Genomic DNA, 21962 nt, shown 5'->3' with positions numbered 1-21962 from the left:
GCTCCCCACTCTCTCTGGTGAAGCCTCTCACCACCCCTGTACCTCTGGCTTGTACCCCGATTCTATATGAATAAATAAAATAAAACAAAATAAAATAAAATAAAATAAAATAAATAGCTTGCCTTTAAAAAAAATATGTACTTACTTATACTGGGGTACAGGCCAGAGGCACAGGGGTAGTGAGAGGATTCACACACAGAATGGGGAGCAGAGCAGGCAGACTGACTGACCCATGTAGGTCAGCTCCCTGGCCGGGGATCAAACTGATGCTCCAGTGGCTGTGGATAGCTTCATATTGCTGCGCTGCACCACCAGGAAGGGCCCTCATTGATACTTTTAGATCTCATTAGCTTGGGGGGTAGGTCTCGGGTCCCTGGGGCATCTGACCTTTTCAAGCTGCTCCTCTTATTTCTGGAGGCAAAAAGGCCTCCATCTCCTGTTCTACTTCAACCAGCCCTCCAAGCATCCTGCCCCTAGTTCAAATTTTAAAACTTTAATTGTGAATCCAAACCCTCCTCTAGGGGAACCATTTGACTTTATGTAAATAAGCATCTCCTTAATATTGGCTTCATTAAAAAAAAAAAGAAAGAAAAGAACATCAATGTTTGCTGATGGAAGAGTCTAATTGTCTTTAAGGGTAATTGGCTAATTATTGCAGATAATTGTCTGCAAATAAATGCAGACAATAATAAAGGGGCAGGAGCTGAGGGAAGGGCACAGATAGGCAGGCCCCTGGTCCTCTGTGGGTTTGGGATCAAGGGGCCCAAGGCAAGGACTGCACCATCTGTCACCTCCAAAACACTGTTCCCTAGGCTTGCAGTTCCCGGGGGTTGCAGTTCCCCAGGGTTGCAGTTCCCCAAAGCAGCAGAATTCCAAGAAGAATGGGCCTCCCTGGGGTTGCCAGCACTTACTTGACCAACTCGAGACATTAAGAATCTAGCTACTGTGCACCAACAGTTCATTAAAAAACAAAAAACAAACAAACAAAAAAAACCAAAAACTTAAGACACCTCTCTCCCAACCAAAAACAAAGACATGAGTTCAGAATAAAAGATCATCTTTAGATTGAATAAATTTGACTTCGTGAAAAGCTTGCTCCGTTAATGTTTCACTGCAAATCGGTACAACCCCAATCACAGCCTCCCCGGGGCTTCAAGCTGGCATTTGGAAACCACTGCTCTCAGGGAGACCGCTGCGCCAGCTTGGATTGGAAAAGACAGAGAGCCCGGGTTCAACATGCTGTTGTCCTCTGGTAACCGTGAGAGAACGGGGAAGTCAACATTTGGTCACAGCCAAACTGACCAGAAATGACGATTTCCACCCCTTCCTTACAAAGTTTCCTGCCCACGTTGTCCTGGCGGCCAATGGTGTCAATCCGGGGGCAGAGCGCCACCTACAGGCCAGGGTGAGGGTCTGCAGCAAGCCTGGGATTAAATTCATGGACGTCTAGACCTTAGTTCTTTTTTTCTTTTTTTTAAGATCTACTTATTTATGCATACAGAGCTGGGGTACAGGCCAGAGGTGCAGGGGCGGTGAGAGGATTCACCAGAATCAGAGTGGGGAGCAGAACAGGAAGACTGACGAAATACACGCTGTGGGGAGCAGCGGGCCGTCTGGAGGGGTCTGCTGGGCCATGTGGGTCACCTCCGGGGTGAGGGATTGAGCTCGCACCAAGCGGAGGGCCCTAACCGTCGTTCTTAGCCTTTGTAAGGATCTGATAAACTCTTTCTTGAAAACGGTACATTCCCATGAAGTCAAATTCCAGGAGGTTTAGGAGCTTCCCTACGCTCCTTCCTCATTGCCCTCAACCCTGGTGTGAGCTCCAGTTGAGAACTAGGCAAACATTTCTTATCTGGATGATAAATTTATATTTAAAGTCCTAATAGTTTCATTCAGAAATAGCCAAGCAAAATTTGGACGTCTTTTTACTTGTAATAAAGTAAAACCAAAAAGCAACAAACAACTATAAACCAGAGACACTCTACGGGGGTGGAGGGGGGAGTAGGATCAGAACTGGAGCGGGAAGAGGGCTTGGGACTAGGGTGACGGCCTGCGGCTTCGCTGGTGGTGGAAGTCCACGGGCATTATAACTGAGGTGAAAAAATCGCACAAAATGAAGAACGATGTACTATTATTTTTAAAGATTAATTTATTTATGTATACAAGAACGGGACTAGAGGCCAGTGGTTGGGGTTGGTGGTGCGGGGGTGGGAGGAAACAGGGATGAGTGAGAGGATTCACCAGGGACAGAGTGGGGAGCAGCACACCTCTGAGGGGAGCAGCACACTGCTGAGGGGAGCAGCACACGGCTCAGGGGAGTCCCTGGGGAGGGAATTCACTCTGCAGTGGCTGGTGATAGCTTGGCTAGCGCTGCTGTGTCTTTAACCCTTGTGCCACCTCAGAGGTCTCCACTTTTATCTTTAAGCCTGTCAAAAGTTTTATTTTTTCCTTATCAAAGGTGCTTAAATATTCAAAGAAACCTCTAAATAGGTAAATATCATTAATGGAAAATGTATCTATGATTAAACAAGCAAAATAATGTGCAGTTGTGCAAGATGTTTCCATTGGGCCCTCCTCGGTGGCACAACGGGTTAAAGCACAGCACTAGGAAACTGTCTGCAGCCCCTGCAGCATGAGTTCCATTCCTGGCCAGGGAGGGGGCCCACAAGGCTCGGCAGACCTCTCCTGACCCATCCACTGCTCCCCTCAGCAGTGTATTTCAGTAGATCCACCTATTCTGTTCCCCACTCTGTCTCTGGTGACTCCTGTTACCCCTCCCCCACCTCTGGCCTGTAGGCCAGTTCTTGTGTGCATAAATAAATAAATCTTTTTTTTGAAGATGTTAATATTGAGGAAAACTGAGTGAAGGAACTCCCTTCTTGTACTTTCTTTTGTGGGTGGGAGGGAGGCAGGAAACTTCCTGTGAACTTATAATTATTTCCAAAAAAAAAAAATCTAATGGAAAAAAATTACAATCATAGAAATTTATAACATCATTTAAGACAAATTAATATGTGAACTATTAGACAAGTCAAATTGGAAAACAATTTTGAAAAATTATGAAAACATTCCAAACAAGTCAAGCAGACATGTTTTACTAAAAATCGTGATGGTGTTCGCAAGTTAATCTTTCAAACAAACAAAAAAAATGAAAAGAAAACACGAGTTCCCAGAGCAGTTTCAAGGCTCACAAAAAAAAACCTCTGGGGGCCCTCCCTGGTGGCGTGGCGGGTTAAAGCACAGCACTAAGAGCCTAAAGCCACTTCCCCATGAGTTTGATCCCCTGCCTTGGAGGTGACCCACATGGTGTGGCAGACCTCTCCTGACCCCCCCGCTGCTCCCCTCAGCAGTGTGGCCTGTTCTTCTCCCCACTCTGTCTCTGGTGAAGCCTCTCACCACCCCTGAACCTCTGATCAGTTCTGTATGCACAAATACATAAATGTTTAAAAAACAAAACAAGACAAAAAAAAAAAAAACTCTGGGGTGAGATCAGATATCAATTATCAAAAGTGCTTGAAGCACAAAGAATTGAAAACCAGATGCAGTCACTTGAGGGGCTGGTGGCCCCAGTGGTGGAGCCTGGGGGTGCTTAAAGCCTCAGGAGCAAGAGACAACCTCCAGGGAAAGCAGGAAGCAGATCTTCCTAGCCTGAAATTCCTCGGTGGGAGGGAAGGCTAGGGTTAGGCCCTCTTAACCACAGGGCCTGTGGGCTCCACGGGAGACAGCCTGAGGGGGGACTGACCCAAGCGCTCCCCTCCCGCTAGGGGAAGGAAGCACAGAACTGTGCTGGGCAAGGCCCCTTCCTGGCCCAGGTGTGAATAACTAGGAGGTCCACTTCTCCATTTACAAATGGGGGGACAAATCTCAGGGTCATTTCAGTTAGCTGGGTGTGTCTATGAGGGGGCCTTAGAGGCCTGAAATACTACCATTTCTAAGTTGCTTTTCTTCAGTGGCCTTAGGACAGAACAGGGATGAGGTGCACAGGAAGACAGACCAGGGCCTGGCTGCAGCCTGGCTGGGGCTGCAGTGGCTCTTGAGTCCCATGAAATGAAGCTGTTTCTGAGTGAGAAAGCTAAGGGGGGGGGGAGGGCAGAGACACATTCTGGTGGGAGGACTTCAGAGGCACAAGGCAGCAGGAGTGACTGCAGGGAGCACTCCTCTGTATGCGTGCCCAGGAGGCCAGGGGAGAGGTGTCTGCCTGTCTGCTGTGGGGAGGATGTGAAGGACAGAACGCGGGAGGACAGGTCTGGGCAGGAGATGCGGCTTCCTCAGCAGCTCGGTGCACAGCAGCTTCTAAGCACCCAGTCTCTGTCCTCTCTGCTCAGAGGGCATCCAGCTGAGAGCAAAGTGGGGCCCCCGGGGCAAGGGTGAGCCTCTTTCCTGATGAAAACTGCTGCTCTTAGAGGCGGGAGGCAGCCTGGGGGTGGCTCCAGGAAAGGGGGCTGGTGTGAAATTCAGAAGAGCCTGTACCTTAGATTTGCAAAGTGCCAGACACTCAGTGGCACTTTAAATGACACAGATAAAAGAGTGAGAGACTCTCAGGTGGCAGTCGAGATGAGGGGTCAGGGACCCCAGGGCCTCTGAGGCCCTGGTGCTTGGGATAAAGAATAAAAACACCTTGGAGACCCTGTGACCCTAGCCGAGGGGGGTGAATGTCAATGTGGCCTGGCTGGCCCAGAGCTCAGCACACCAGCCCAGGCGGGGCATGGGCCTCTGAGGTTCTGGGAGCTGACAGGCCCGTCCAGGGTCAAGGTTCAATGAGAAACACGGTGACCCGAAGTCGGCCCCTCATCACAGACGCACTAGGGTCCCCAAAGGCTGCTCACCAGCGTGGGATGAGGGCAGGACTTGCTCCACACCTTGTGGACCGTCCTATCTGCCCAACCGCCTGTCATCAAATAAAGGAGGATTCGGTGTGTTGCGGTGCTCTTGGCTGGAAGGGAAGCAACCCTGCACAGCATGGCATGACTGTCCCTCACTCGATGGCAGGGGGACAGGGACAGGACACGGGACACGGTGCTGGAGCGATGGTGTGCACGTGTGTGAGGCTCTCCCTACTGTGTCTGCTGTCTGAGCACGCCCATCCCTGCGCTGGCATTGGCCACAGGACAGCCTGAGGCGAGCTCTCTCCACAGACCTGGGTGTGCCCCGTGGGGTCTCCCTCAGACCCACGCTCCCTGCTCTCTCTTGGGTTTGTCCCCCAGACCCTCATCACAAGCAAGTCTCATTTGGTGATGATCCCTTGAATGGCTGTCTGGAGAAGTGGGCGTCTCCCCCGACGCTGCCCCCTCAGTCTCTTGGAGGACATCATTGTCTAGAGGGTGACTGTCCCTGACCCCAGGGTGGTGGTAGCAGTGACATGGGGCCCCTGGACTCCGAGTCCTCTGCCTGTGGGAGTTCTGAGTGTGTGAGCCACCTCTTCCTTCCAGTCTGCCCCCTGGGAAATGGCACTCACAGAGATTGAAGTGTTTAATGCATCTCTCACTTCCTCTCTTTCCTAAGAAGCAGCAGAGACACTGTGGCTGGCAAGACCCCCAACGCGTCTGGGTGCAGGAGTTGGGGGGGGGTGGAGGCCCCGTGAAGGGGGAAAGCACTGTGACCCAAGCACATTTTGCAGCAGCAATGTCAAATCCCGCCGTTAGTTCAGCCATGCTGTGAGTGCTGCCACACAGAAATCAGTGACACAAAGGCACAGCCCTCCCCACCCTCCCAGCGCTTAGAAACTAGCAGCTCTAATGAGAAGTGGGAGCTGAAAGGGGAGGGGCAAGCCAGCAGTGCAGGCGGACTGGATCTGGGAGCAGGCTGACCTACTTCTTTTGGAGGTGAGGGGCCTCAGGACCAGCCCACTGAAATGCCGCTCAGGTGAGGCGCTGCTCCCCCAGCAGAGCAACTCTGCCTCACTCACTGCCCCTGCAGGGAGTTCTGTCAATAACCACCATGAGGGGCGCCCTGGAGGCTGAGCCTCAGCGTTATCACCACAGCGGACTGGTGCAAAGGCCTGAGTTCCATCCCTGGCCAGGGAGCTGACCCACATGGTGCGGCAGACCTCTCCTGGCCTTCCCGCTGCTCCCCTCAGCAGTGTACTTCGTCGATCTGCCTGTTCTGCTCCCCACTCTGTTTCTGGTGAATCCTCTCACCCCGCGCACCTCTGGCCTACAATCCAGTTCTACACAAAAATAAATAAAATCTTAAAAAAAAAAAAATGGAGAGGCCACCCTAGGACCCTCTCCCCTCTCTCCTAGGGGGCATCCTTCTCCTATGGCCCAGTGGACTTTCATGGGCCACAAAGTCCCCTGACTCCTGTGGCCTCTTCGAAGAAACAGACAAGCACCCCGAGTGGGGCAGCACAGGGGGACGCCATCAAGCTGGGTTTCCTTTCCCCCGGCTTTCTGATTGTGCTGAGTTATTTAGCCAACAATAGATGTTTTTGTTTTTGTTTTTTTCAGGCCTTGGATTTATTAACAGACTGCAAAGGGAGGAGGCTGGGAGACTCATATCGAAAGTGCTGAGTTAAAAGGGACAATTCAAGGAACAGAAAGAGATAGGGAGCATGGTGTTGTAAAGGATATATATTTTTTTTTATAAGATTTATTTGTGCATACAGAACTGGGGTCAGGCCAGAGGCTCAGGGGCGGCGAGAGGCCTCACCAGAGACAGAGTGCAGAGCAGAACAGGCAGATCGACGAAGTACACTGCTGAGGGGAGCAGCGGGCGGGCCAGGAGAGGTCTGCCGCGCCATGTGGTCACCTCCGGGGCAGGCGGGGATCGAACTCATGCGGAAGTGGCTTTACCTTCTCAATGCTGTGCTTTAACCCACTGCGCCACCAGGGAGGGCCTGTAAAGGATATTTTAACACACAATCAGAGTTCTTGAAATATTTTCCAAGTAGACAGAAGGTAAAAGAAAATTGGCCCATTACAAGCTGACAGTGGGAGATGGTGACACAGAAGGGAGGCGCGGCTGAATTCCGACTCAGAGGTGAGGCGGGGGGCCGGCCTGGGGGATGAGCCAGAGCAACCTGGCTGGTCAGGAGTCTTCACAACAGATGCTGGCTGGGGCCCATCGGCATGTCCACGTCCCCAGTGACTCAAAGAGCATGCCAGAGAAAGGCTGGTGTCCCCTGGGTCTAAGTTCAGAAGGCTCCAAGGAGCTGGGTCCCAAAGGTGGGGACAGCTGGGGCCTGGGGTTTGGGGGCTGGCGGGAATAGGAGGGAGGTTTGTCTCAAGCTGCTGAGGTCCCGAGGCTCAGCCAGCTCCAGGGGGCCCTCCCAGCAAACTTATTCTCTGTGACCCCAGGCCTTGCAGATTTTCCTCCAAAAAGGCTTCCTGGCCCCCCAGACCTCCTCAAGTCTGCCAGCAGAGCTTCTAGAACCCCATTTGCCATGTGCCTGGTGATTAGTTAGGTGATGAGTAAACATTTGCTAAATGGGATGCTTGGCTCCCTGGTAAAGAACAGCCTTAGCAGAAGAGAAGGGGGGACGAGGCTGGGGGAGGTTCTGGGGATTGCGGATGGTCAGTGCACATGGCTGAGGGGGTGTCTGGGCAGCTATGTGGAGAGCCAGGAAAGGGGCTAAGGGCAGAGCCCATGTGGATGAGAAAGGAGGGTGCGTGGGAGACGAAAATGCTGTGGGACCCTCTCCGAGCTTGGAAGCAGCAGGTGTCTGGGAATGGGACTCCGGCCAGGCACATTTCCAGGGAACGCTCCAACTTGCTGGCACGAGAGAGGATCTGGCTGAGCAGAAGAGGCAAGTTACAATGATGAAACCCACAATTAATGCACACTGGCAAGCATGCCACTGGTGGGGACCACGTGCTCAGACAAAGGCTGGGTGTGTGGGGTAGGGAAGAGGACCCTAAAGGGGTGTCACATCCATACTTCCAGAGTAGAGGCCAAGCCCCTGAAGCCTGGGCTTTCCCCTTGCCAGACTCTCCTCCCTTACCTCGCCAATGTTCCTGGTCCTCAATTCACAGATCTTACAGATACCCCAAAAGTGGGACTACTGCCTACCTCCAGCCCTCTACATGGAACGGTCCCCATGCGCTTCTCTGGCCACCCCCTTATCTTCTAAGAGCCATTTAAGTATCACCTCCCCCTGGACGCCCTCCCTCATTCTGGGTGTTAAGAAAGCTAGTAGGGACACCAGCTCCACACTGACTTTACCGATCTCACACCTATATCCACAGCTGTGGCCTGACCTCCTTGGGGGAGAGCCATGACTTTTCACATTTATGTCTCTGGAGGCTGGACCATGACTGGCAGAGGCAGGCCCTTGGGCAGCACTTGTTGGATGAAGGGTAGGGAGTCACCTGTATGGAGAGAGTGCGAGACCACCAGTGACCACCCAGCCCCTGCCGAGGCTACCCCCAGAGTGGTGGGCTGTGGCTGCAGGGGAGAGAGGGGGAGAGAGGTGAGCTTCCTCCCTGGTCCTAGCGAAAGTGCTGAACAAAGATGGCGAAGGGCTGACCCCATCAGGAACAGAGGGGTAGTTTCAGCCCCTGGTGAATCCTCTCACTGCCCCTGCACCTCTGGCCTGTACCCCAGTTCTGTATGCATAAATAAACCTTTAAAAAAAATACACCTAGTGTCCTGGGCCCCTGGGCCTCGCCTGTAAGAACAGTCAGCAGCCAGAGACTGCTGCAAATGATGGGAGGGATCATTTAGGAAACATTAGCATTTCTCATACTGACATTCCACTTCCATATTACAAGACCTACTAAGTCTTTTTTAAAAAAAATTTAATAAAGTGTTTGGACTCTTGATTTTCCCGCTGAGGGCTCGGCTGTCTAAAATTGGAAGTGAAATCAACGACATAACAACGACCTCGGGTTCTCGGGGACTGTAGAGACCGCTGCGAGCCGGCCCCGGCCCCGGGCGAGATGGGCGACCGTCGGGAGCAACTGCAGGCCAAAGACGATTTGTTCTGCCGTCCCTGGACTCCCTTTAGTGGACATTTCAAGTCTTGCACGGAGGACTTGCTCAGTCAGGCCTGAAAGCGCTGCCTCCTCCTCCCATCTGGGAACTCTTGCCTTTCTCTGACACCGGGCAAGCGTCTGCGGCCTCCTGGCCCCAGAAACCAGCATTTCCCTTCCGGCCACCCCACAGACCTACAAGTCAGCAGCTCGGTAGCTGCTGCTGAGGCTCCTGGAGACAGGATCCAGGTCCTGCTGCTCTAGCGAAAGGCACAGAGGTGGTACCGTCCCAGCGCAGCCGGCGTGTGGGAAGTGAGTCATGCTGTGCGCGGGTGAGGGGAGAGTCACAGCGCGGAGACGCGTGTGTGCACACGTGCGCATGTGCAAATGCCTGCACCAGCGTGTGCACGGGCACGCGAGTCCCAGTGCGTCAGAGTGAGCTGCCCCACACGGCTCCTCCCACCTACAAATACGCTGTGTCCTCGGAGCGGTGCCGGCCAGGCTCGCCCACCCTGAGCGGCCTCCAGATCTGCCGCCCCTCGGGAACACGGGGTTAGGAAATGAGAAACGGGAGTCTTGTCCAAGAGAATTTTTTTTATTATTATTTTTCTCTCTTAATTGAAATCAGCGTTTCTTACTCCTCACACACATCTCTCTGGTGGGGAATTCATGTTTGTGCAAAACACAAAGGTGCTTGTGTCTGCCCGGGCCCCAGCCAGCAGCAGAGCCCAACTGGACCGAGCACCCTGTTCCCTGGCTGGGTGTGCCTGTTCCGTTCCCTGCACGTCCCCACTTGGGAGCCCAGAGTCTGGCCCCGGCCTCTCCGCCCTTAGACATCTTCAGGAAGGCCAGGAGGGCCAGCGCCTCCATGACGCAGAAATGCCTGAGATGCTGCTTGGAACGCCCTCATTTCCCCCCTTCTGCTGAGGCCACCAGGAGCAATCTCTCCCGCCTCCCCACGCAGGGCCTTTGCTACCGGACACCCATCCAAGAGCCTCAAGGAAGAACTCAGCAGCTGAGCTGTGCTGGAGGCCTGGGTCCACGCCAGAGCCTCCGGGGCCTGTCCAGATCGTCGCTGGCAAAGCGCTCGACTGATGACCTGTTGGACTAACACTGTGGGTGCTGCCTCGCCCGTCGGCCTAAGAACTCCAGAGCCCCTTCCTTCCTTGTCTCCATCCCGCCCACCTCCAGGTCTGGCTCCCTGAGGCCCAGCAAGCCGCTTCTCGGCCCTGAGAACCACAGCTGCCGTAGTCGGAGTGATGGAGGGCTCCAGGCGGCACTCGGCTCGTCTTGGGAACAAAAACAAGGTGATGCTCTACGTGCCTAATATTGGTTCCCTAAAGTGCTTCTTGCTGCCTCCCCTTCTCCCTGACTCTCCCCACTGACACTGCCTCAGGCCCCTGGCCACCCCAGATTACATGAGGACAGTCCTTGCCAGGTTTGGATTCTAGACAAAAATCCTATAGTTCTTTTTTTTTTTTTTTGCTAGAAATCACCAGTACAATCCTTAGTTCAGCAGATATAGTTTTCTGTATAGTTTATAAACATGAGAAGACATACAGTTTGGTACGGAGTGGGGGTGGGCGGCTGTGCATTGTGTGTGTGTATATATATAGATGTGGAGTGTGTGTGTGTGTGTATATATATATATAAGTGGACATAATTATAAAACGGCACCTTCTGTGAGAACTTCATTCCACCGTGAAGTTCTAAATTTCAGCCTCTGATGATCTTTCCTTTGGTAGTTGGTTCTTGGAGCCCCGCAGCTGGGCCTGGGTCTGCCAGGGCTGCCTGAGACATCAGGAATGAGCGGTGTTACCCCTGAGGGAGGGACTGAAGGTGGCACATGGAAGGATCCAGGGCAGGTTGACTAAGTGACCTCCAGCGAGAGCCAGAATGCCACCTGCTGAGCGCGCCCCTGGCCGGCTGGGCGGCCCAGCCTCCCGGGTGAGCCTCGCCTGTCCCCCTCTGAGTCCTGCTTTCTCCAGGAATGGCAGGGGCCCTCGGGGCCTCTCCAAGAGACCAGGGCTCCACAGACCCCAGCTCCCGAGAGGCCCCTCCCCACCGTTGCTAATGAAGGATTCGCTGTAGCCGCCTTGCTGGATGGGAGGCGTCCGTGGGTGCTGGGAGGGGCTGGCTGGAGTGGCTGGGTGAAAGGGGCTGGTTCCATCCCCCTCGGGGCTGTACACTTTTGGGTTTATAATCCACCGGGCAGGGCCCGGACAGCAACCAAAGCCTCTACCAGCCTTTGCCTGAAGCCCAGCAGATCCTCCACTCGTAAAAAAAGAAAAGAAACTCTGTTCCGCGGCGGACACGTGGCAGTGCTGGGTGTTGGTGTCCTGGCCCTCAGCGGAGAGTGACCGCCAGCCCCAGTATCCAGGCCAGGAGCGAGGCCCCCAGGGAACTGCCCGCAGAGGCCTGCTGCACCCCGCTGGGGGCACGGATGGGGGTCCTGCGGGCACACTTGCCCTTCCTCTTGGGCCGTGCTGTGGGCATGATGTCAAAGCTGAACTTCTGCTGGTAATCGGGAGGGTAGTCCTGCAGCTCGTGGGCCTGCTTCCCGGATCCCGCCTTCGAGACCTGGTTGCGATTCCTGTGGCTGGTGCAGTTCTTGCCTGGCTTCCTGTGGCCTGGCCGGGAGCCGGGCAGATGGCCGTGGGGGTGGCCCTTGTCCCTGGTGGAGCCGTGGGCTGGGTGGTGCTCCTTGCGGGCGGCCCTGTCGGTGGTGGTGAGCGTGTGTGACTTGATCTGGTGAGGGGACACTGGCCCGGTGCAGTTCCGGAAGTCCTCGGCCCTCAGGAGCTTCAGGTCCTGGCCCTGCCTCAGCTCAGGGGACACACAGGGGACAGCGGAGCTGGAGCCGCGGAACCTCCGCAGCCATTCCCACAGGGAGCGCGCCCGGCAGCCACAGTCCCAGGCGTTCCCGTTGAGACGGAGGAACTCCAGGGCCCCCAGGGGTGCCAGGCAGTCGCCCTGCAGCTCGGTGAGGCTGTTGTTGAAGAGGAAGAGGGTGGTCAGCCTGCGGAGGTCGTGGAAAGCCTTGTGGTGGACCCACTGCAGCTGGTTCTCGTGCAGCAGGAGCCGGTCCAGGTTCACCAGGCCGCGGAAGGTGTCCTGGCCCAGGCTCCACAGCTTGTTGCCGTGAAGAAACAGGTGGCTGAGGTTGACCAGGTCCACAAAGATGTCGTCCTGGAGGTACTCGATGTGGTTGTCCTGCAGGTAGAGGTACTGCAGGCTGTGCAGGCCACCGAAGATGCCCGCCGGCAGGGCACTGAGCCCACACTTATAGAGGTAGAGGGCGTGGAGTCTCACCAGGCCCTGGAAGGTCTCGGGCGCCAGGGTCCTCAGCTGCCGGTTGTCGCCAAGGTCCAGCTCCTCCAGGTGCACGAAGCCCTCGAAGGTGTTGGGGTCGATGAAGGTGATATTATTGGAGTAGATCCACAGGGTGACCATGGCGGGGCTGAAGCGGCCCGGCTGCAGGAGGCTGATGCGGTTGTTCTGCAGGAAGATGCGCTCACTGTCCTCCGGGATGCCCTCGGGGATGGCCGCAAAGTTGTGCGCCTGGCAGCTGACCGTCATGGGCGCCGGGTAGCACACGCAGTCCCGCGGGCAGCCGCGGCCCAAGGGCAGCTCCCCGGCCAGCAGCAGCAGCAGCAGCTCCACACAGCACCCTGGTGGGGAGAGAGCACAGCCAGGTGAGGGGCTGTCCGGGGAGGTGGGAGGCAGGCGGCTGCGGGGTGCAGGGTGGGGGGCACCTCACCTGCCTCAGCTCGCAGGGACCAACGGTCTGGGGTGGTGGCCCCCTGACAGCCTGGCTCCTGGTGAGAAGACAGGGGTGGGGCCCGCGCCCGGCCCCCCACGGGGGGTTCCACCCCAGCCTGGGCTGTGAGCCCTGATCACCCCTATATACCTTAGTCCCATCCTAAGACCCCCCTAACCTGCCCCTCAGCTGCTGAGCCCCACTCTCTCAGGCTCTCTCAGCCACGCTGGGTGAGGGCCACACCCATGGACACAGACACCCCTAGTTTTTGTCCCAGCTCTGCCCTTATCTCTGTTATCAGTGTGAACAGATAGTGGGGGTCAGGCTTCTGTTCTAACAAAGTGCAGTGAATCTTCTCTGGAGTCCCAAGGAGTCTCTATTTAAATCACTCCACTTGGTGAGTGAAGCGTGTGCACGACCCCAAATTTCACCTCAAAAGGAATCTCATTTGTGGGGCCTTTTTGTGCCCAACACCATGCCCCTTTCTAAACAGTAACGGGGTCTCTTGCAGAGCTGTGAGGCTGCCGGGTGAGGACATGTAGGGAAGTGCAGGGAGGCGCCAGGCTGCTGGGCTCTGGGGCCCACACTGCCGCCAGACTGAGGCTGTCCCCCCATCCCAGTCCACCCTGGGGGCTCCTCCCCCGTCCCCTCCCCAGCTCACTCTAGCTCCCAGGCTGTGAGGCTGCAAACCAGGCCTCTCCTCTGGACTGTCCAGAGTATTTCCTCTGTAGTGTCTCTCTAATTGGGCATTAATTAGGCATTCGTTAATGGAATCTTAAAATAATTTATTTTCGGATGTGTCCAGCCTGTGGTCGGTAACAGCCCCGTGCTCATTATCGGAGCAGCCTCATTATGACGACCGTCATTACCTGCCTTTTTCCAGGGCTGCCGCTGCCCCCGGCAGCCCGGCAGGCGCGCCGGTGGTGGGGGGACCGGCTCCAGGCCTGTGACCCCCCCATCCTGCAGGGTCAGGCAGCCGTCTCTTCCCCGACAGGGTTGGCCTCCTGCCCCTCCCCTTCCAGTTTGTCCAGCTGGGCCTCTCAGGGAGAGCCAGTGGCCTGGGGCAGCTTGGCTGATTCTTTCTGCTGCCAGCTGCAGCCAGAGCAAGGAGAATGAGTGCACCACGCCTCCGGCCACTCCTGGGACGCCCAGCCAGCGGGGCCCTGGCCGTGTGGGCCTCCGCGCACGGCCACCCCCCTCGTCCTGGCAGAATCAGCGCTGTCAATAAGTGACGGCTCCCAGCTGTTGGGAGTTATGGGCTCCCAGAGAGTGGCAGCTGCTTCCCGTCCCCCTGTAATCACCAGGCTTCGATCGAACGTTTCCAACACATAAAAATCATCGTACATAATTTGGTTTTTGCATAATTGGTTCAGTTGCGATTTCAGAGCAATTATGACCTCCGCGGTGGTGGCAGCGTGGCAGTGCAGCTGTGAGGACCCTGACAGGGTCAGGCCGCACTTTAAGCAGCCCCTGGGGTGCCTTCCGTCACCCTAACCCAGGACAGCCCTGAGACCCCAGTTTCCCTCTCTATAGGAAATGACACCTCCCCAGTGGAAGTCAGGGACTGATCGCTAGCTCCCCTGACTAGTCAGGCTGGCCGGGGGCACCCAGCCCCACTGGAAGGCAAGCCTACACCCCAAATCCATTGACTAGGGGAGTCTGCTTGCTCCTTGTCTCCAACATCCCGGACTGGGAGGTGGGTCCTGTCCTCTCTGGCCCACACGTCCCTCCCCGCCTCTGCTGTCACTCTTCGCCCCTGCTCAGGCTGACATCTGCCCCAAAACTGTCACAGGGAGGAGGCCCCCAGCCTGGCCCTTTGAGGGAGCCCAGGGTGCCTCTCCTAGCTCAAGGGTTTTCACTGTGCCATTACGCCAGCCAGGGGCAAGGCCACAGCAGGGCAAGGACTCACAGTGGCACACCAGACACCCCCTGTGGGTCCTGCAAAGACAAAGGCTTTTCTTTCCCTTGAGTCTGGCAGCTGGGAACCGCTCACGGTGGGGCGGGCAGCCGTGTGGCTCAGTGCTAATACCACTCGACATTTGTGCAGCTTACAGAGTTTACAAAGTGCTTCTGCTCAAGCTCCTCTGATCCTCAGAACTACCCTTTGTGGGGAGGCGGTGTGAGGGGGGGCCCCCTGCCCCCTGCCCTGGGGGGAGCAGAAGGGGAAGAAAGCCCTTCTGTCTGCTACTATGGCTTTGTCTCCAAAAGGCCCTGGAAGGGGATTTTCTGAAGTGAACCCCAGAGAAGCTGGGGGCTCTCTATGAAGAGGAACCCCCTCAAGCAGAAAAGCAGGTGCCCTTAGGGGATGTGGGGGCAGAGGGGAACCCAGACAAAGACCTGTGTAGGGAAAAACAACTGCCCAAAAATCTAGGTGTGGACTGGCAAGCATGTAAAGACACTTTGGCAGGTGGGAGGGCCAGAGAGCAGGGTGGAGTGGAAGTGGACCCCAGGAAGGGGACCCAAAGGGGGCTGAAACCCCCAGCTGAGGCTTGGGGCCGCCCATCCTTCAGCATTGCTCACAGGCCAGGGCACCCAGGCCTGGGGTGGGTTCCAGCTGCGTCTGAATGTCCAGCTTAGAAGCCGGTCCTCCAAGGCCCGGACCTGTCCTAGCCAACACCACCCACCTCTGCCCCCTACCCCCCTACCTGGGGGTGCCCCAGTCCTTCTTTTTAGGGAGAAAGAAACCTGTCTGCTCCTCCTGCAAGCAGCCAAGGGAGCCCTGACCCGCTGGTTGCTGATCAAGGTCCTAACACTAGGCCTGGGCCTTCGCTGTGCTTTTTTTTTTTTTTTTAAAGATTTATTTATTTGTGCGTACAGAACTGGGGTGCAGGCCAGAGGTTCAGGGGCGGTGAGAGGCTTCACCAGAGACAGAGTGGGGAGCAGAACAGGCAGATGGATGAAGTACACTGCTGAGGGGAGCAGCGGGCGGGTCAGGAGAGGTCTGCCACGCCATGTGGTCTCCTCCGGGGCAGGTGGGAATCGAACTCATGCGGAAGTGGCTTTAGCTTCTCAGTGCTGTGCTTTAACCCGCTGCGCCACCAGGGAGGGCCCGCTGTGCTTTTTAAGATTGTAAATTAGCAGGGATCTGAGCCTCTGTGGAAGAACTGTGTCCCCTCCCCTCAGCCTCCTGTGCGCCCTCCCAGGAGGGCAGGGCTTTCTCGGCCAGCCCGGCCCTCCCTGCCTCCACGGCGCCCTCTCGGGCTGCCCTCCTGCCCTCCTGCTCCACTCGCCAAATCTCCAGGCCCCCACGTCCCTGTGTCTCCACAGGCTCATTCACTCCTCCTGCCACTCAACAATTGCTGTCAGAGTCCTGGAGTGTCCAAGGTGCCGGGGTAGGGAGGGGACTGGGAATGGGACTTAACAGGGGGCTCTCACAATACCTTATCCTAATAGGCAACTGGGTTTATGGGTGAGTGGGTGGGTAGGGGAGCTCAGGGAAGACCCCTCCTGCCTCCTCCACGAAGCCCTCTGCTCCCCTGCCAGCATATAGCACCCATGGTAAAGGAGAGACGGTACTGTCTTCACATCCTCTGTCCGGCAGATACCCAAACCTCTCCCCTGTAGGGCAGGGAGCTGTGGGGACAGGGGTCAGTGGCCTGCACATGGCTGGGCATTTACTCAGCAGCCCTCGGATGTGCTTAGAACAGCTGTGTCAGAGTTGGTCCCAGTGGGGTGGATGGCAAAGACATGCCAAGCTGTGGGCATAACATATGCAAAGGCACTGTGGTAGGAAAGCAGGAGGGACGCCCATCTTAGCCCAGCCTCCCTCTTTCGCCTCCGAGAGTATAGACCCTCCAAGCAGGCTATAGCGCCAGCTCATTGGGGTGGGAAGACAGCTCCCCACCAGAAACAGCATTGACGGGGCCCCTGCTCCAATACTGGGCCGGGTCGCCAGCATGGCCTCCACCCTGGGAAGGGGCCAGGCCCTCTGCACCGCCAGATTCTTTACATAGAATCCTCCTCTCTATATTCCCATGGGTGCTGTACCATTCAGAGGAGGAAACAGCACACGGAGGGAAGCCCCGGCCAAGGCCTACAGGTGGTGAGCAGGGCAGTGGCGTGGGCTGGCAGCCTGCCTTGTCCCAAGGCTCCGGGCCTCACTCCACCTGAGTCTGGCGCCCGCCGGCTCCTAAGGCACTGCTTTTCTCTACGTCTCCCTGTGGGCTGACATCCCTGTGGGCCCCAGCAGCTGTGGGGGGGCTCTCTGAGGTTTGGAGACTCACCAACCTGGTGGCCAAGCTGCCTGACTCCGCAGCCTGCCTCTCCCGGAGCAGGTCGGAGTTCTCCCCTCCCCCTGCCCAGCCTTGCCAGAAGCTCCTCTCTCAGCCAATCGATGCTAACCAAATGGCTCTGCTGGTCGGATGATGGCCTCGGGCCAGGCCGGCAGTACTCACAGGGCTACCGGCGCCCCAGGCCGCTTGGCACCGTCCACTCTACTGCACCCAAACACAGGCCACTTCTTGGTGGGCATCCCCCACCCCAGCACCGCCCAGCCCTGGAGATGAGGAAGCCAGCCAGGGCAGTGCTGGGCTTCCCGCCGCTGACCCCACGGCAGGACGTGGACATGAGGGTGGGACAGGACAGCCGGCGGCTCCCTGACTAAGGTCCAGGGCGATGGGAACAGCATGTGGTTTGGAGCCAGGGAACTGACTGTCCCCAACTTAACAAGTGTGTCTCTGCTTGTAGGAACTTCATTTTCCTTCTCCGTAAAATGGGCACGGTCATTCAAAGTTCCAAGAGAGCCTGGCCGCCCCCTCTTGTCAGCAGAAACCTGCTGCCACTGGCTCCTCTCTATCGCACCTGTCAAACACCAGCTGCCCAAAGCCGAACTCCGGCTCTTCAGCCTCCCAGTGCCAGCCTCCTCCACTGCCAGCTTCATCCCAGGTGAAGGTCGCTCTTCGTTTCCATGCTCAGGCCAAGAACCTCCAAGTCCTGTAGCCTCCTTGCCTTTCTCTCCACCCCATGCCCAATCCACGTTAAATTATTTCAGCTCACCTGCAGAACTTACCCAGAATCTACTCGCTTCCCTTGGCCACGGCCACCCCCTGGCCTGGGCTGCCATTGCCTGGCACCTGGATCATTGCGGCGATAACCTCCTGAGTGGCCCTGGGCTCCCGCCCTGACCCCCCGTCTCTGCTAACACGGCAGCGACAGTCTGAGTCAGAGCGTGTGCCCCGGCGCCTCAGTAGAGGTCCTCCAGTTCCAGCTAAGACCCCTGAGGCCCGCTGCCTTTCATCTTCCTCTTCCTCTCCCCTCCTAAACTTCCCAGGAGTTCTGCAGGGCATCTGCAGTCACCTCTCCCCAGGTCACCTGCTCAGCAAGGACTTCTCCAGCAGCCTACTCTAAATAGCCTTTTCTCCACAACATTCATCCTCTTCTAATAAACTGTATGTTTTGCTTATTTATCTTACTTTGCCCTCCCCCCAAAAGTATCAATTCTGGGTATCCCAAGTGGCACAGGAGTTAAAAACACAGCTCTGTCAAGTTATGGCCAGTCACTGCAGCATGGGCTCGATCCCCGGCCAGGGAGCTGCCCCACATGGCGCGGCTGACCTCTCCTGTCTCCCTGCTGCTCCCCTCAGCAGTGTGCTTCATCATCTGCCTGTTCTGCTCCCCACTCTGTCTCTGGTGAATCCTCTCACACACCCCCTCACAGTAGGATCCAAGTGGCACAGGTGAGAGCAGAGACTTGGCCTTGGCTCTGTTCTAAGGACCACTGAGGAGGGAGCAGATGGCGAGAAGAGCTCTGGGAAGTAAGGGGCAGCACCAGGTTTCCAGAGGCCTGAGGCAGGAGGACCAACTCGGGTTTGATGGACTCAGGGGTTTCCCAGGACTCAGGATCTTCAGTGCAGAAGCCAGAAAATGTCAAACAAACTAGGGCAAGCTAGTCACCCTACTTGGGGGCCCAGATGGTGACGCTGCCCCCAGCCCCAAATAACCTGTGTGTGCGGGAGGGTGGAGGGGACCAGACCAGCAGGCAGGAAGCATGTGTGTTCTCCAGTCTCACCCCGGGCCTAGGTCAGGGCCCAGAAGGAGCCTGCATGTGCACAGGTACATCCGTGTGTTGACATGTTCCCGAGGACACACGTGTGCACGTGTAAGAGCATGTTGGCCTCAGACCCCCGAGGCGGCTGGCAGGCTGCCTTCACTGAGAGTCCCGAGCGCCATCCCTTGTGAGGAGGGGCGCGCTCCCCGGCCTGTGACAGCCTGCCTTATCTCCGCACTCCCTCTGCTTTGCCTTTGGCTCCCACTCTGGTCCCGACATGCTGAATTATGTGCCCACTCCAGGGCCCTCGGGCACACCGGGAGGACTCTCGGCTGGGAAGTGGGCGGCCTCTTACTGGAATAACCGTTCAGCTTTCATCTGCTGTGGCCTTCTCCTTCTCCCCCCAGCAAGCCTGGCCAGGACGCTGTGCTCCTCGGGCTCCCAAGCTCTCAGGGCCTTGGTGTAGTTTCCCTGGGCTCCCCTATCCTCTGCCTATCTGGAACACCACCTCCTCATTGTGGGGTGCCTGCATGAGGGTGGGGGCTAGAGACTGGGCCTGGGCAGCCAGCACGTGTCAGTCAGCAGCCAGGGCAGGACACTGGACCTTTAAGTCTTCAGTTTCTTAGTCCAGGAATTGGGGGGAGGGTCTGAGCCCCTGCTCTATTGGCTCCTGGGAGGACTCAGTGTCATGGTACCCCTGAACTACTTAGCCCTAGATTGGCTGCATGAGAGGCACTCCCAAGGGTGATGACTGTGTTGCTGCCTCCTCACCAGACAGCTGCTACAGCCCCACCCTTAGGGTGTCTCCCAACTCCCACCATATGCTGGTGCTCCCAGGCCCCAGAAACCAGGCACTGAGAACTGACAGACCTGATGCTGAATCGAGGTTCAACCTGAGGTTCAAGGGCCATGCACAGCTTTGACAGCCCCATAAGCACAGCAGGTGGGGCTGGGGGGCCTTGACCTCTCTCTAGTCTGTCCCCCACCCCAGTCCTCTTATGGCTGCCAGCTCTCTGCAGGGAGTTCAGGGCCCATGCACTCAATCATCACTTTGTGAAGCCCTGGAGTTAATAAAACGTATCCCATGTTACTCAAAGGTGCAGCTTTGAGGGTGACTTGGGCTATGGCAGCCAAGATTCTAAGGCCTCTGAGAGTCGGCCCTTCCTGGGACGGTTGAAGACTCCTGCAACCAGATAAGCCCACTGAATCTGGTGGTCTCTCAGGTGTGCGTAGTGGGGGCAGGGAGCTCTGTGGGGGTGGGATGGTTTTCAGAGGCAAATGTCTGTCGAGGGGTCAGTGTTGAGGGAAGGCTGGGGACAACCTTAAGAGCTGTGGGGGGGAAGGGGTAGGGGTCTAACAAATCCGGGCAGGCCTGGCATCAGGCCACACAGAACAGGAGACAGGAGCCCACCTTTGTGAAGCGAGTGTGGACCCTGCCCAGGGCCCTGTTCCTCACCCCGGAACAGCCTTCCTACTTCGCTGTCAGCCAAAAGCACCCAGGGCTCTGGGCACAAGGGCTACCAGCTTGTGAATCTGTCTCCCGACTCCTTCATTCATGCAAACCCCATGTTTGGTGCTGCAACAGTAAGAAACACAATTCCTTCCCACAAGAGCCTTCTTCCTGAGGCTGGGGAGTGGAGGGGAGAGGTGATGAAATACAAGGAATCAGAAAAGCCAAACTATTAAAAGGAGGTAGGAAGGGGGAGAAGACTGAGATGAATGCGAGGGCCACCTTTAGCTTATGTGCCCAAGGAAGGCCTCCCGGGCCAGTGATGTCTGAACCAAAACCTGAGGGGTAAGAAGCTTCCAGAGAGAAGAGCAGGTACAAAGGCCCTGGGACAGGATGGAACTTGGTGTGAAGAGGGATGAGGGGCAGGAAATGTGAAAAAGACAGCAGCCAGGCCTTGCAGGGCCTTAAAGAACACAGCAAAGGGCTTGGCTCTAATTCTGGATGGACAGGGCGTCACTAAGGCTCTGAACTGTGAGCAACATGATCCAATTGGGAGTGGGGGGCTGTTCTTACAGGGTGGGTTGAGGGGAAAGCAGGAAGGCCCGTGACTATAACTTACGAGGGATGTTGGGGGCCCAATGAGGGCATGGAGACGGACAGTGGACAGAATGAGAAATGTCCAGGATGTAGAACTGGCAGGTCATGCAGATGGAAAGAAGTGTGCAGAGTGGGGGGCTGGCCCTCGTCTTGGCTCCCGAGGGGGTCTCTAGGACAGGCAGAAGGGCAGCAAGAGCTCGTGTTCAAACACACAGTCTGGGGAGCGTGGCAGAGACGTTCAGTTGGCAGCAGCTGGATGGATGTGCCAAACGGGAGCCTGGAGGCGAGAGGAACAGAGGGGGCACTTCCAGCTGCGGGAATGGATGAGGTCGCCGGCGGGGGTCAGGGCAGGAGACGCAGGGGCGAGGCCTCTGGCAATGCCACAACTCTAAAGCGGCGTACAGGAGAAGGTGGCATGGAGTGTGGTGTGCCCGGGACAAGAGGGCTCCGAGGAGGGAGCGGTCAGCTCTAAGGAGAGATGCTGAGTGCTCCTGTGAGGACGGAGTAGAGTCCATCCGCGCTGGCAACACGAGGACGCCATGCTGGGCTAGTGGGATGAGGACAGAGCGGAGGGGAGGAAGGGAGAGGGCAGCTCTGCCGCCATCATGACAGGCCATGCCGGGGTGCGCTGATGTAACCAGGGACCCCAGGACCTCAATGACTTGCAATAACAAAGCTGGTTACTCGCAGGACAGCAGAGCAGAGGGAGGCTCTGCTCGGGACTGGACCGCATCACTCCCGCTCAGGTCTCCAGGGCCAGGTCAGTCACTTGGCCCCACTGTCCTCAGTGGGGTGGAGGAGCATATCCCCAGGGCCAGGCAGCCCTCTCTGGAAGTGCCCAGAGGTTACTGTGTGGGAAGTTTCACTATGAATGGGGCAAAAACAGGGCAGGGCCTGGAGGAATATGGGTTTGTTTACTTTTTAGAATGGAAGAAACTAGGGCCTGTTTGCAAGCTCAGGATCAGGTTTGAGGTAGGGGGGGGAGAAGGAGGGAGTGGGGAGAGTGGACAAAAGTGAGAGAGGACAAAAAAAGCAAGACCCAGAGCTCCCAGCTTGGCAGGGAGGGATGTGTATGCAGGTGAGAAGACGATGGAGTTGGCCTCTCTTCTGGTGGCTTCTGGTGACCCACAAAAATAGAAGGGGTCATCAGGTGAGAGAGTGCAGAGAAGGAAGAGGGCAGAGCTGGAGGAAGAAGAAGACAGAAGAGGGCAGAGCTGGAGGAAGAAGAAGACAGAAGAGGGCAGAGCTGGAGGAAGAAGA

The 21962-nt window shown here is 56.5% G+C and overlaps 1 protein-coding gene across 1 annotated transcript in view; it reads right to left on the bottom strand.

The window, feature by feature from the left end:
• Positions 1 to 10305: 10305 nt before the first annotated feature.
• The window catches only part of RTN4RL1 (reticulon 4 receptor-like 1), a 64966-nt gene continuing 53309 nt past the window's right edge, over positions 10306 to 21962 (bottom strand). The window contains exon 2 of the mRNA XM_012726560.1: positions 10306 to 12580. Within this exon, the coding sequence (XP_012582014.1) occupies positions 11256 to 12580 (1325 nt within the window). The 3' untranslated portion in view covers positions 10306 to 11255. The remainder of the gene's footprint in view (positions 12581 to 21962) is intronic.

This window comes from Condylura cristata, unplaced genomic scaffold (genome assembly GCF_000260355.1).
Source record: "Condylura cristata isolate star-nosed mole 26May11 unplaced genomic scaffold, ConCri1.0 scaffold00017, whole genome shotgun sequence".
NCBI classification, from domain to species: domain Eukaryota; kingdom Metazoa; phylum Chordata; class Mammalia; order Eulipotyphla; family Talpidae; genus Condylura; species Condylura cristata.
Note: the sequence above shows the minus strand (reverse complement) of the source record. Positions and strands in the feature narration are given on the sequence as shown.